At 38.8% G+C, this 13,820-nt stretch overlaps 1 protein-coding gene across 1 annotated transcript in view; it reads left to right on the top strand.

Moving 5' to 3' along the window:
• ADAMTS19 (ADAM metallopeptidase with thrombospondin type 1 motif 19) overlaps window positions 1-13,820 on the top strand; it is a 264,607-nt gene that overhangs the window by 192,923 nt on the left and 57,864 nt on the right. Inside the window, exons 14-16 of the mRNA XM_054033172.1 lie at window positions 3,747-3,874; window positions 5,942-6,062; window positions 8,612-8,692. Of these exons, the coding sequence (XP_053889147.1) occupies window positions 3,747-3,874; window positions 5,942-6,062; window positions 8,612-8,692 (330 nt within the window). The remainder of the gene's footprint in view (window positions 1-3,746; window positions 3,875-5,941; window positions 6,063-8,611; window positions 8,693-13,820) is intronic.

Below are 13,820 nucleotides of genomic sequence, written 5' to 3'. Positions count from 1 at the left end.
GTGGCACCTTAGAGACTAACAAATTTATTTGAGCATAAGCTTTTGTGGGCTACAGCCCACTTCATCGGATGCATGTAGTGGAAACTACAGTAGGAAGATATATATATATATATATATATATATATATACACACAGAGAACATGAAACAATGGGTGTTACTATACACACTATAAGGAGAGTGATCAGTTAAGGTGAGCTTTTATGAGCAGGAGAGAAAAAAAACTGTTTGTAGTGGTAATGAAAATAGCCCATTTCCAGCAATTGATAAGGAGATATGAGGAACTGTGCGGGGGGAGGAGGGAAGTAAGCATGGGGAAATAGTTTTACTTTGTGTAATGGCCCATCCACTCCCAGTCTTTGTTCAAGCCTAATTTAATGGTGTCCAATTTGCAAATTAATTCCAATTCAGCAGTCTCTCGTTGGAGTCTGTTTTTGAAGTTTTTTTGTTGTAATATTGCGACTTTTAGGTCTGTAATCGAGTGGCCTGCACTGCAACCCGTGCACAACAGTATGCCGTTGTCTGTGCCTCCTTGACCACATGTAGGCCTGCACCCATGTGACACCACACGCTTGCCTCCACATGCGCTGTCTACAGCTGTGGCTCCTCTCAGTCTGCAGGCCCCACGTCACCCACCTGGACTCCTCCTTGACTGTCCAAGTTGGGTCTGCACCTCCCTCACCTAGTGGACCAATCCTGCCAAGGTGCTCAGAGGCACCCCGTTCACCACTCCCATCCTTACAGCCACGCTTACCACAGATACCTCCCTGGCAAGGTGGGGCACACACTTAGATGGCCATGCCACGCAGGGGACATGGACTCTCAGAAAAGCACACATGCACATCAACATTCTGGAGCTGCGCATGGTCCACCTGGCTTGTCACATGTTCCTGCCCCTGATCCACAATCAACATGTCTAGATCCTCTCGGACAACACTGTGGTGACGACGCAGGAAAGGAAACAGAACGCCAGGTTTGTTGGTAGCCAGAGAGCTTTACAAGCCTCCTGCAAAAAGCCTCCCAGGAAAACTTTCCTGGGGTTTTTATTTCTCTCCTTACTTTGTTTACAACTCTTCTTAGTGGTTACATTCTTGCGCATAGAAAAGCCAGGCAGTATACATGCACATAAGATAACAAACCCATCTCTTGAGCGCGTGAATGCCAGCTGCGAGGAAACAATCAAATCAGCTAAATAAGTTTCCCAAACATAGGCGCTAGAACAAGGTCACTCCTGCCTCATTGCCAAGGGAACAGTTTGCCGTTCTTCAAGGCTTGTGATTAGGGAGCAACACATTCCTACACAACACCACTGCAGTGGCATACATAAACAAACAAGGTGGCACCAGGTCCTGGCCACTCTGAGTGGAGGTCATCCACTCTGGAACTGGTGTTTCTGCCACAACATCATGCCCCAGAACTCCCTGGCAGATGCACTCAGCCACACCTGGTACCTCAACCATGAGTGGGAACTCCATGACCCCACTCTCTACTCCATCTGTTGTGCCTCATTGGAAACTCAAGCAAACCACAAATTCCCCTCTACTGCTCCAGGGGGACCAGAGGTCAAGACTCCGAAGATGACAGCCTCTGGTATTCCTTTCCCCCTGTTCTCCTCTACCTCCAGGTACCTGCGCAAGATCCTCTGAGACCAAGCGATGGTCATCCTGGTAGCCCTGTGCTGGCCCTGACAGTTCTGGTTTCCTGATCTACTAAGACTGTCCACCTGCTCATCAGTCAGCCTCCTCACCCACGACAACAGCAGAGTTCAACACCCCAACACAGGCCCACTTGAGTTGACAGTCTGGTTTTTGGATGGGGCTCACATGTAGACAATGCCTGTTTGTCACCTGTCCGCTGTGTATTTATGAACATCAGTTAGGATTCCATCTGGTCAAGCTACGCCATGAAGTGGAAATGCTTCACCTCCTGGGTGCAATGCCACCATCTTCCCCTCTAGGCCATCTCCATGCCCAATGACCTAGGCTATCTCCTGCAGCTTAAGAACTTGGGCCTCACACTTAGCTCCATCTGTGTCCACCTCACGGCACTTAGTGTCTTCCTCCATCCACTAGATGGACAGTCGGTGTTTACCCACCCTATCACTACCTGGTTTCTGAAGGGCCTGATGAACTGCTTCCCACTGGTCCTTAGCCTTACCCCACCCTTAATCTAGTTCTGTCTGCCCTCACCAAGCCTCCCTTTAAACCACTGGCCATATGCTCCCTCACACACCTATCCATGAAGGTCCTCTTGTGGCAATCACTTCCACCTAGTGTGTCAGCGAATTGGCGGCCATGATGACTGACCCCCTGTATACAATTTTCCATAAAGACAAAGTCTCCCTGTGCTTTCACCCAAAGTTCCTCCCAAAACTTGTTTCTGATGTCCATCTCAAGCAATCCATCCATCTCCCAGTCTTCCATCCTACGCCGCACACCACTCCCATGGACAAGACACTGCACTCCCTGGACATCCATAGGGCACTGACCTTCTACTTGGACAGGACTTGTGCATTTTGCACCTCTAATTCTAACCAATGGAGATGTCCAATGTCCTAGAACTGGAAGGGACCTTGAAAGGTCGAGTCCAGCCCCCTGCCTTCACTAGCAGGACCAAGTACTGATTTTGCCCCAGATCCCTAAATGGCCCCCTCAAGGATTGAGCTCACAACCCTGGGTTTAGCAGGCCAATGTTCAAACCACTGAGCTATCCTCCCCGCGCCTCTTCATGGCCATTGCGAAATGGTCGGAAGGGCAAGCCTTTTCCTCGCAGCGCATATCCAAATGGATCCCTAAGTGCATTACCGAATGCTCTGCGTGCTTTCACACCACCCAGCAGGATCATGGCCCATTCCACAAGGGCACACACAACCACTGCCGCCTCCCTGGCAGAGGTCCCCTGACATAAGATCTGTCATGCGGTGACCTGGTGCTCCATCCACAGTTTCATAGCGCACCACACCATCAACCAGTGGGCAGACGCAACCATGGGACATGCTGTTCTGCAGTCGACCTTACCTATCATGTCCTCACACCCACCTCCAAGCTGATCATTGCTTCATACTCACCCGAGTTTGGAATACATTTAGGGACCATCGCTCGAAGAAGAAGAGTTACTTGTAACTGGAGGTTCTTCGAGATGTGTGGTCCCTATTTGTATTCCAATACCCACCCACCATCCCCTCTGCTGTGGACTTTCTATTCAGAGGTAAGAGGGAGATTAAGGGCGCATCGCCCCACACGATCTCTTATAACCTCTCCTGGAGCACGTTGCAAAGAAAGGTGCCCATGTGGACAACAGACACTGCTGATGAAAACTTTCTGATCCAGCACATGGCGTGCATGAGCACCCATGTTTGGAATACAAATAGGGACCACACATCTTGAAGAACCTCCAGACACCAGTAAGTAATCTCCTCTTACAATCAAAATATTAGACAGTTGAAATGTGCATATTCTTCTAATTCTAGCAGTGAACAGATAGTTATAATACAGTTGTTTTCTAACAGGAAAAAGTGTAGTTATAATACAGTTGTTTTCTAACAGGAAAAAGAGCTGTAGAAGAAAGATTCAGTATCTTTTTTTCATTTGCCTTAAATAAAATGGAATACGTTTTTGTTATAATTAATGTTGATTAGTATAATTAAGAAAGCTGGGTGCCACCACCAAAAACATTGGTTTGGAAGAATTTTACTTTTATTAAATCAGTTTTACTAACTTGGCATTTTTTTCACCAATTTCTATTAAAGAAAAGCCTTGTGCATTATATTGTTCCCCTGTTGGAAAGGATCAGCCTATTCTTCTAACAGAAAAGGTGATGGATGGGACTTCTTGTGGTCAGCATGGATTAGATATCTGCGCAAATGGTAGATGCCAGGTATAAACCAATTCTTTAGACTCAACTTTTAACATACTGTACATACATGTTAATTCTGGTAGAATATTGCATAAGAAATGTCCAGAGCTGGGTCACTGCCTCTTATATCTATATAAAAATGTAACCATTTAAATTCATTTCACTTTTTACAATACACTTCTACCCTGATATAACGCAACCTGATATAACACAAATTCAGATATAACGCGGTAAAGCAGTGCTCCGGGGGGGTGGGGCTGCACACTCCAGTGGATCAAAGCAAGTTTGATATAACACGGTTTCACCTCTAACACGGTAAGATTTTTTGGCTCCCCAGGACAATGTTATATCGAGGTAGAGGTGTACATTATGTGGAGCAGCATCCAAAGGACTGGCTGGGGTTGGGGAAAGGCAGCACAGAAAACGTATACATTCAGATGAGCAGATCTTAACAACACTTAGCGGGGTGAGGCAGTGGATGATTGATTTCATTTTCTTGAAGAGGGGCTTATCTTTCAGAAGCATGGAAAACACTGATGTAGAGTGTGCATGTATATTTATTTCAGCCTGATTTTCAGAAATATAGACTTATAGGTTAAGGTAAACGACAACCCAGGGGTCTGAATCATGTATAATAGAAGCTTAATACTAATTCTGTGCATGTTACTAAAAGTTTATGCCATAAATTGCCTTAAAGTTTCACTTGGTACAGGCAAATTCGTATCTCTCTAACTGCTCTTTCTTTGTCTCGTTTGGTGATCCTTCATCCACCTCGCTCCTTTTTAGTCCCACAAGTTTCTTTTTGGCTACTTCCTAATTCATTATTGAAAATAATTCAATAGTGTGTAGCCCTACACCACTCAGTTGTTGTCTTTACTGCACTGAATGAGATCTTTGCACAGGCATCCTCTAAACCCTGCCACATCAAGATATGCCTAGGTTAGGATAAAAAGAGATTTTTTAAAAGTATTAGCTAAAAGTTTTAACCAACACATTATAAAACCCTGTTGTAAATGGGGCAAGTTGTATTTTAATGCGTAGGTTTCATCTTAACCAGCTAACATGTTAATTCAAACACTTTAACTTTACACTTTAAAAATGCCTGTGTTACCCTAGTCTAGACATGTGGTAATAGGCATACAACTCCCATCTGAAAATCCTGATCTGTTACTTTCCTCTCTTTAATTTAAAAGAACTCAAATGGAGAAATGCAATAACAGTCATCATGTACTTGAACATGAACCGATTTTCAGTTCACAGTAATTTCTCTTTTTATGGAGTTATTTTATTTTCTAGTTACTCTGCCCTTGCCTTGATGATTTATGAGAAGGAGTGGTGGTTTTATTGGTTTCATTGGATGAGTGCACTTATACTAATACAGTTCATTCTGATTACTCTGGGATCTCTAGCCTTTTGTATAAGAACCACATATGGTATTCAGTGTAATCTGTTTTTTGTTATTAAATTAGCAATGATGTTTATGAATAGAAATAAGCATAGCAAAGTAATTTGTGTACTGCTAGAAAAATGTTTCTTGTTTTAAGGTAGTATTAATGTTGATAGCCTTTCAATAAAACATCAGTAAGGGTTATATTTCCAAGTACATAATACAAGTTCCAGACACGTTCACATTTCTTTTAATATAGTAACTAGCACAGTAAATTATTTGGTGTCCGATTGTGCCTGACCCTTATGTGGGTGAATATACAGAGGAGCCCAAAGAATCTTCCCTGCTTTGCACAGCCAGCGTAAGCACCAGATAAAGCTACTGACTCTGTGATCAGGTGAACAGAGGGATTGTGCTGTCCCGACCACGCCCAGGAGTGCACAGTGCCACAAAGGTGAAGGGGCAGAGCAAGGAAGGGGCTGGGATATGGCTCCATCCTATATACACCAGCCAACAGAACTGGCCAGCCACATGAGTGGAGTGAGGGCTTGTTAATAAGCTGCATGTACCCTCCAAAAGGGGGAGGCAAGTTGTCATCTGGAATGCCTTGTGGTGCTCTCCTTGTAGAGGAACAGCTCTGCACCAGTCTAAACACACAATCCGACCCTTAATTACAATGATACATTTATTTTTCTCCACAGAAATTTGGCTGTGATGGAATATTAGGATCTCTGGCACGAGAAGATCATTGTGGTGTCTGCAATGGTAATGGAAAATCATGCAAAGTTATTAAAGGCGATTTTAACCATACCAGAGGAGCAGGTATATCTGCTTATTTTTTACTTAATAAACCATGCAGTGTTTTGATGCAATTGTGTATCAAGAACTATGCTTCATTTTTGCTTAACAGTTAAGTGCCTGAGAACTATGTTCAGAGAGCTGCAGAAGACTTCGGTGAAGCTATTGATTGTTGTTTGATTATGATATGCAGTAGTTGAAATGAGAGTGGAGAATTCACATGAAAATTTTCTAATGAAAAAATTGTAAAATGATGCTCTGTCTGGTATGTATTTATTAAATTACAATAGAGAAGGAATTATCTAATTTGCATTGGCTGCAGTTGTATAAAATAGTGTTTTCCCCCAGGAAGAAGGTCGCTATTTTATAGAAGAGGCTGTTTTTGACAGATAGAAACAAGTATTTAATAAACCCCACTTCAGATTTTTGACATACAGTACCTACATATGTTTACTGTTCTTGAAAATAAATGTTATCTAGATTACTATACATCACCTACATCAAGGTCTTTAAGCAAAAGAGGAAACAAAGAATATGAAGGACAAATGTCCAAAGAAAAAATTCTTATACAGTGTAATAACATGAGTATAAAATTGTGAACAGCAAATCTGAATGGCATTTCTGAAATGTTTTAGCAGCTAAGGCCGGATCTGACTCTCATGTGTTAGTCTTTCCATTGAGCTGAATCGGATGACTTAAGCACATAAGTGTTTGCAGAATTGGGGCCTAAAGCCATAATGTTGTTCACCTTTTGCTGCATCTAGAAGCGAACACATTTGGAACAATCCTTTATCTGAAATTGCATTTGATAGATCATTATTTCAGCTGTGAAATGTTTGTGTGGAGTTATGATTTCCGCTTCTTTCTAAAGAAATTAGCAAAATTTCAAGATAGCAAGTCAATTATTTTGCACAAGATAGTATAATGAGAAGCAGACTTTATTTGTTTGAAAAATTGAGAGATTTCAGTGCAATCTAGACTAAACTAAGCAGTGCTTTAGAAAAGAAAATTGGACACAGCCTTCAGATACTTGAATTTAGCCCTTTCTGAGGCTGGAGGTAATGTAGGACAGGGAAAACTGAAACACAAACAAGTCTGAAGGCTAGAACATATAAAGAAAGAGTTGCTAAGTTCAGTTACAGATCAAAGTTTGAATCTACAAAGCTATAGAAGAGGTAGCTGACCACATCAGTCAAAAATCTGTCAACTTGTATTTATAAACAGAGAAACATCCAAACATATTGTAGGATTTTAGGTTAGGACTATCATGGAGCAGTACTAATCAACTTTTAAGCATGACTATGAGGAGATATTTTCTGACTTTGGAAACTGAAATTTTAATTAATTTTTAACAATTTTTTTAAAATATACTACATTAAATGGGATAATGTCATGTCAACTATAGGATATCAATACTCAGTAATATAATTTCATATTACAACTACATTTACAAAATGAAAAGTCATATGTTATCTATTCTGTGAGGTCTGCCTAGGGCTTTTTAAAGTCTTGGTTCATAAATAAAATTTCTGATTGGATATAGCTTTGCACCAATAACTAGTTTCCTGCACTGCCTTTTAACCATTTTTTTTTTAATTTAAAGCAGCTGACTATGCAACATTTTAATAAATCCTACTTTATGAACTGAAAACATAACTTGAAAGTTCAAATTATTAATACGCACAATTGAAAGCTCAAATCTATGTCAGAATAAGGGTTGAGTATGGTAAAGGAACAAAAGAGATTTAGAAATCACATTCAATGTATTTTATTTGTTAATTTTTTAAAACCAGAACATCAAAATTATACTTGCCACATAATGTTGGAATTCCATCATGGGCTTCAGGTGCCCATAATGATAGAGCACTCCATTTATCTTGAGCCAACTTCATCCATGTGGTTTCTGCCCCCAGAACTTCTTGAAGGAATAGCACCTTTATTATGTTCATTTGGCTATAGATCATAGTATATATAGCACATCACATGGATAATTGTGTGTTTTCAATGTTTTAGAGTTTTTAATGGGGCTGTCAGGAAACCTAGCAGCCTCATCTCCTTATCTCATGAAGTGGAGAGAAAATAAGCCTTGTGAAATTTATCTTTGAAGTCTTTTTTTTTTTTTTCTATATAGGAGTGTTAATTAAAGACAGAGGGATATATTTTCCTCCTTGTTTATGGGCCTGATTCCATGAAGTGTTGAACATCCTTAAGTCCCAGGCTGTCTATGACTACTCACAGACCTAAAGTGTAAGGCTCATGCTAAAGTATACTTTGCTGTATCAGGGACCATGAAGTCAATGAAAGTTGTAAGTGCTCAGCAGCTTTAATGTGGCTCTATATGGGCATCTCCCATTAGCAGTCAATCACAATGGCCATGGAACATACCCTTTACATGAACTTATTTTTGGACATTTATACATTCTTTGTAAAAGCTGTTTGACAGGACATCCTTGAAAATATTATACAATATTAGATTAAAAAGAGAATAGCAGGTTTAAAAAAAAACACCATAACGCAAAATCTACTGTTCCATAGTTTTGTATTTAACTCACGACATTTGATCTCATGCTTAGGTTACATTGAAGCTTTGGTGATACCTGCAGGAGCAAGAAGAATCAAAGTTGTGGAAGAAAAACCAGCTCACAGCTACTTAGGTATATTTTGTTTAATTTTTTGTTTGTACCCACAGCAAAAAAAAAAAAAAAAATCATACTCCTGGCATGTCTGACTAAGAAGTGAACCACAGAGAATATGAAAAGAAAGTGAATTCTGTGGAAAGGCCCTTTAAAGGAACTGAGCCTCAGGGGAATGACAATTGTGTGCTTGCTTTTTAATAGATTCCTGAAAAATTACAGTTGTTGCTGTTCTGTTCCAGGTTTTCAGTTTAAACTGAGAAACAGAACCAGTAAGAATTAATAGTGCAATGAAATGAAAAGTCCCTAGTTTGATCTTTTATAAGCATAATTAACCTATAAAAAAAAAGGTTTTATCTGATTAATCTCACTGTTTTCATGGAAAATAAAGCCAAATTAAGATCATAAATCTTAATAGCAGCAGTCCTAGAGTTCAAAGGTTTGCTTTCAAGTTATCATGAGAGCTGCTCCTGCTCTGTTAAAATATCTTAAAAGGTTCAGTATTTTGGATTTCTCTATTGTGTAAATACACTGATTGTTCTTTGTTTGGGGGGGGGGAAGGGTTTGGAAGTGATGTCAGCTCGTACAACAGAATCTCAAATTGATAACCTCAGTTTTAGTGGTAAGTTTTCTAGGGTATTTTTGTTTAAGAGTAGTATTTATTTTTAAATAATGCAAGTTGAAAACCAAACATACCTTAGATATTTAGTAATATATTATTCTGTACAGGAATGGACATGTCTTTTACAACTTGAGTGTATTTACTTACCCAGTTCCTATGATATATGAACCACTCAGCTTCATCATCATCTAGTCCATTTCATCTTGTCGCGCACTCTGATAATGAGTGGCAGGGTACAGTCCCAATCCTATTGTATTGAGACACCCAGGAGGTGTGTGGGTTACAGACAGAAGCATTCCATCAACATAGCGCTGCCTTCATCGGGGTAAAAATAGGTTTTACTGAGCAATATAGCTGAGTTGACCTAACTTTTCACTGTAGACCAGCCCTTAGACTCGTAAGTGCCTAAATCACTTTGAAAAATGAGACTTAGGCTCCTAAATCAGTTCAACATTGCAATATTGAGCGCTGCATCACCTAAATAGCTTTACAAATCTGGGCCATACCCACCTGGGGCACTCAGGTGACATACAGAATAGTTGGAACTTGAGTGAGGAATCTATGCTTCTGTTTGACTTAGAGGAATCAAACTCATTTGTGAGTAGCAATGCAGCTCTTCTTCTAATCAATACTTTGGTTAGGCTCAACAAGAAATATACATGCTTTTTTCATGTCACTACATAACATCACAAAGTATAAGGGGCATCCTCCGACATGATATAAATCTTTGGAAATGTGCTCCTTATTGTGCGTGGTTGGTCACTAATTCTTAGTCACTTGTCATTTTACTTTTACTTTTAAGAACTTAAAGGAATTCAACCTCATTGAGGTCCAGCTATTGTTATATTTGTAGGGCATTTGTTCAGCCACTTTTGGATTATTGAGGAGCAGGAAAAGGACTTGAATAATATTGTTCAAGTGAAAATCATATGTTCTTACTGCAGGAAGGAATTTCCTTTAAACTTTTCTTAAGTTGCTTGGTTGCAACAGTTCTGAGAGCAGTTTAAGCGTCTGAACAGAATGAAAAGAATTCCAAAGTTTGAGATAAAGAATGAAAATTTCAGCTCAAAAAGATCATTTTGTAGATGACTGAAAATGACAGTTGTAATGCACATTGATACACCCTTAGCTACATCCAGCATTCCCTATCACAAATCCTATAAACAATGATTTAACTATTCTCTTGTTTCTTTTTTTAATTTTATGAGTTTCTTTATGCTATTTTTACAATGTTGAATGCTTTATTCTCTTAATTTCTCGCCCTAACAACAAACTGTGTCAACTTTACATATTCAGGGCCAATTTTTCAGAAAATAACCTCTATAAATGCTGTAGAGAGGCATGCAATATGGCTGCACAAATATACACTTCCAAAGCAGAAGCCAAGTTAAGACTATTGGAACATTTGGCCCTTATTGTACTAGTGTAAATTCAATATGGGGGTAATCAGAACTGTGCTTCCATCTTCACAAGTAGTGGGGAGCAGAATCACTGATCTGGGTCCTGCAATTGTATTGGCTAAATTGTGCCTTATAGCCACAGTCCACGTGAGTAAAGAGAGAGACTGGCTGTTCTACAGCAGCAACTCTCAGGAGGAATTCTAACTGATTGTGCCAGAATTGTTCCTGAGCCCTACAGAGAACATAAGATTCATTGGTAGCAACTCTACCATCCTAGGAGAGGAGAGGTTGCAACATGTGATCCTCTGTGCAATTGGGCAGCTCTGCCATGGCCCAATCCTCACTCCTCACCCCTTTGGGGAGCTAGAACCCTAGATGGAGATGAGACAGTGTATGCACTCCCAGCCACACTGTGACTAGGTCCTGCACAGACTCAAAAGATTTACAGAATCTCGCTTACCTGTGAAAGATCCACATATTAGCTAGTCAGCCCTAGATACATTACATGGTCAAAATGGCAATAATGATCCTTCTCCAGTACATCATTCTTAAGATCATGTGGGTGGGTAGAAATTGTACTCAATGACAAAAAGAGAGAAACAGATATTTAATTAACATTTCCATGCATCTGAAATCCAATTAATTTTAGAATTAAAACAGTATTCAAGAAGGAATTTGAGATTTCTGTCTAAGGAGTAGATTAACATTTGTATTATTTCTCATCATGTTAAAACTGTTGCCAGGAGACTTGATTAATTTTCTCTTGCTTTACAATCTGTATCATAAGAATAAGTTATGAGAAATTCAGTGTTTCGTGTATTAGCTGAATTGTTGTACAGTAATGCTGTGCTTTGTCCTTTCCTCAATTTTAAATTTAACAGGTTGGCATTACAATGATTTTTTGTTTAAAAAACTTCATTAATGTGGGGTAAAAAGGGTAGTTTGCAGTATGTTTTTCATAAAGAATATATTAGGCTTTCATGGCAGAATTCTCATTCTTGTGACAGTATTATATAATGACATAACCCATTTCCATAATGATTTAATAAGAATGGATAATGGAATATAACTAAAGAATTGTTTTATAGTCTAACAACTATAATCATCTCCTTACCTTCGGATATTCTGTTAAACATATGTTAGAAGGAAAAAATACAGTTATTTTTATATGTAGCACAGAAGTGGATTACTTGTGACTTCTCAGATATACAGTCAATCTCTTTCAAAGATGTAAGCCTTTTGGAGTCCTGAGAATTTAATGCTACACAAATTTGTAATCACCAGTTCCATTTTGAGGCATCTAATGGATAATTGTGCTGCATGTGGTTTCCATTATGGAATATGCTTCCTGAGGAAAAAAAAAAATCTGTCATATGGTCCTTTTATGTAGCCTGTCAAAGCGCACACAGTTTTAAATATCATCTCTGACAATGCTTTTAAATATCTTGGGCCAGATTCTCAACTTGTCTAAATTGTCATAGCTCAGTTGAAGTCAGTTTACACCAGCTGAGGATCTGGTCTTTATCAACAAGAATTTGTACAACTTTGTGTATTAAGACCAAGCATATTTCCCCTCCCACTTCCCCGTGCTTAAAAATTCATATAATATGGTTAATATGTAGCACTTTTGGAGCTAATTTTATACCAGTATAAAGTAATCATATGTTCTTTAGAACTTGCTAATGGTTTATATTCTTGCTAGTTGTTAGTACTTTATTTCATGATTTTTTTTTATTTATAATGATAGAAACTAAAGCTGCTAAATTAAAAAAAAAGTGTGGGTTTACATTTTTTTCATGAAGAGAAGATTGTGGTTTTATTTTGTTTTAATCTGGTAACAAAGAAGACTCTGTGGGATTTACTGTCTGTAATAGTCCTTTTCAGTTCATTCAAATATTAGAGAAGAAAAAGTCAGATCTCCCAGTCCAGTGTTTTGTGTATATGTAATAGGTAGAACTGGTAGCAATTGATCAACACATTTCAGAAAACACCCAGAATTAAGCATATGAAAGTCTATCATGCTCAACTGATATTTGTTTAAACTTGGTGAAAATATTTATAGAATTCTCACCTTGCCAAAGCAGTAAATTGCAAAATGAATATAAGTTAGTTATTTCTTCTCATTCATGAAAGCTAAATCCGAGACTTCTGTTCAGAAAAGACCCATGCTATATCTTGCTTATGTGTTATTTTCATTTTTAAAGGAGGAGGTCTAGACACAAGATCAAAGCACAAAAATGTGAGCACAATTATGCACCTATATTTGCATTCTCAGTTTCAAAGACTATCCATGCAAAATGGGTAATTAAAAAGAAATTGCTAGTTAGACATATAATTAGCCATTTGCTGATGCATTTATCCAGATAGCATACACAAACGTAACTACGGTATACACACAAACATTATGTATACATTTTTGCACATACATACTTTAATATGGGCCTCTGGGCTCTTTTTTTTTTATAATCTGGTCCTTGAGCTACATAGAAGAATTGTGCAACAACCCTCTTTGATAAATGGCATTAAGTTACTATTCTTGAGAAATAGTCTTGGGTACTTAGAGGATTCATCAGCTTTATTGTCAGAGTAGGTACAAAATGGAAGTGACAGAATATGTGAACATTTATCCACAGTGCTAAAGATTTAAACATGTATATGTGAAAACAGTTACACATATTAAAACACTTAAATCACATTGCTATTCAGTGAAGCAGTTAAGTACATATTTAACTTTAAGCACATGCTTAAGTCCTACTGACTTCAATGAGATTTAAGCATATGCTTTGTTGAATAGTGATGGTCTCATTATTTGCAGAAACAGAGAAAATACATGCAGATTGCTTTACGTAAGTTAGCTAAAGTTGTATCATCCATAAAAATCCCAACACCCTGTCTCCTCGGTTTCATTTTGTAGTAACCTTGATGACCCTGGCACATGGCATTTCCTGAGGATTAATGAACTGTTAAGGTTAACTGCCTGAGGTGCCATCATCTCCTTCCTGCCCATCAGTAATCCTCAGGAAATGCCCAGTGCTTTTATAGTTATTACTTTAAAAAAAGAGAAGAGAAAAAACAACCCCCATAGGCTTGTTCTTTACCCACATAAGCGTATGTAATATTCACACAA

Source organism: Malaclemys terrapin, chromosome 6 (genome assembly GCF_027887155.1).
Source record: "Malaclemys terrapin pileata isolate rMalTer1 chromosome 6, rMalTer1.hap1, whole genome shotgun sequence".
NCBI classification, from domain to species: domain Eukaryota; kingdom Metazoa; phylum Chordata; order Testudines; family Emydidae; genus Malaclemys; species Malaclemys terrapin.
Note: the sequence above shows the minus strand (reverse complement) of the source record. Positions and strands in the feature narration are given on the sequence as shown.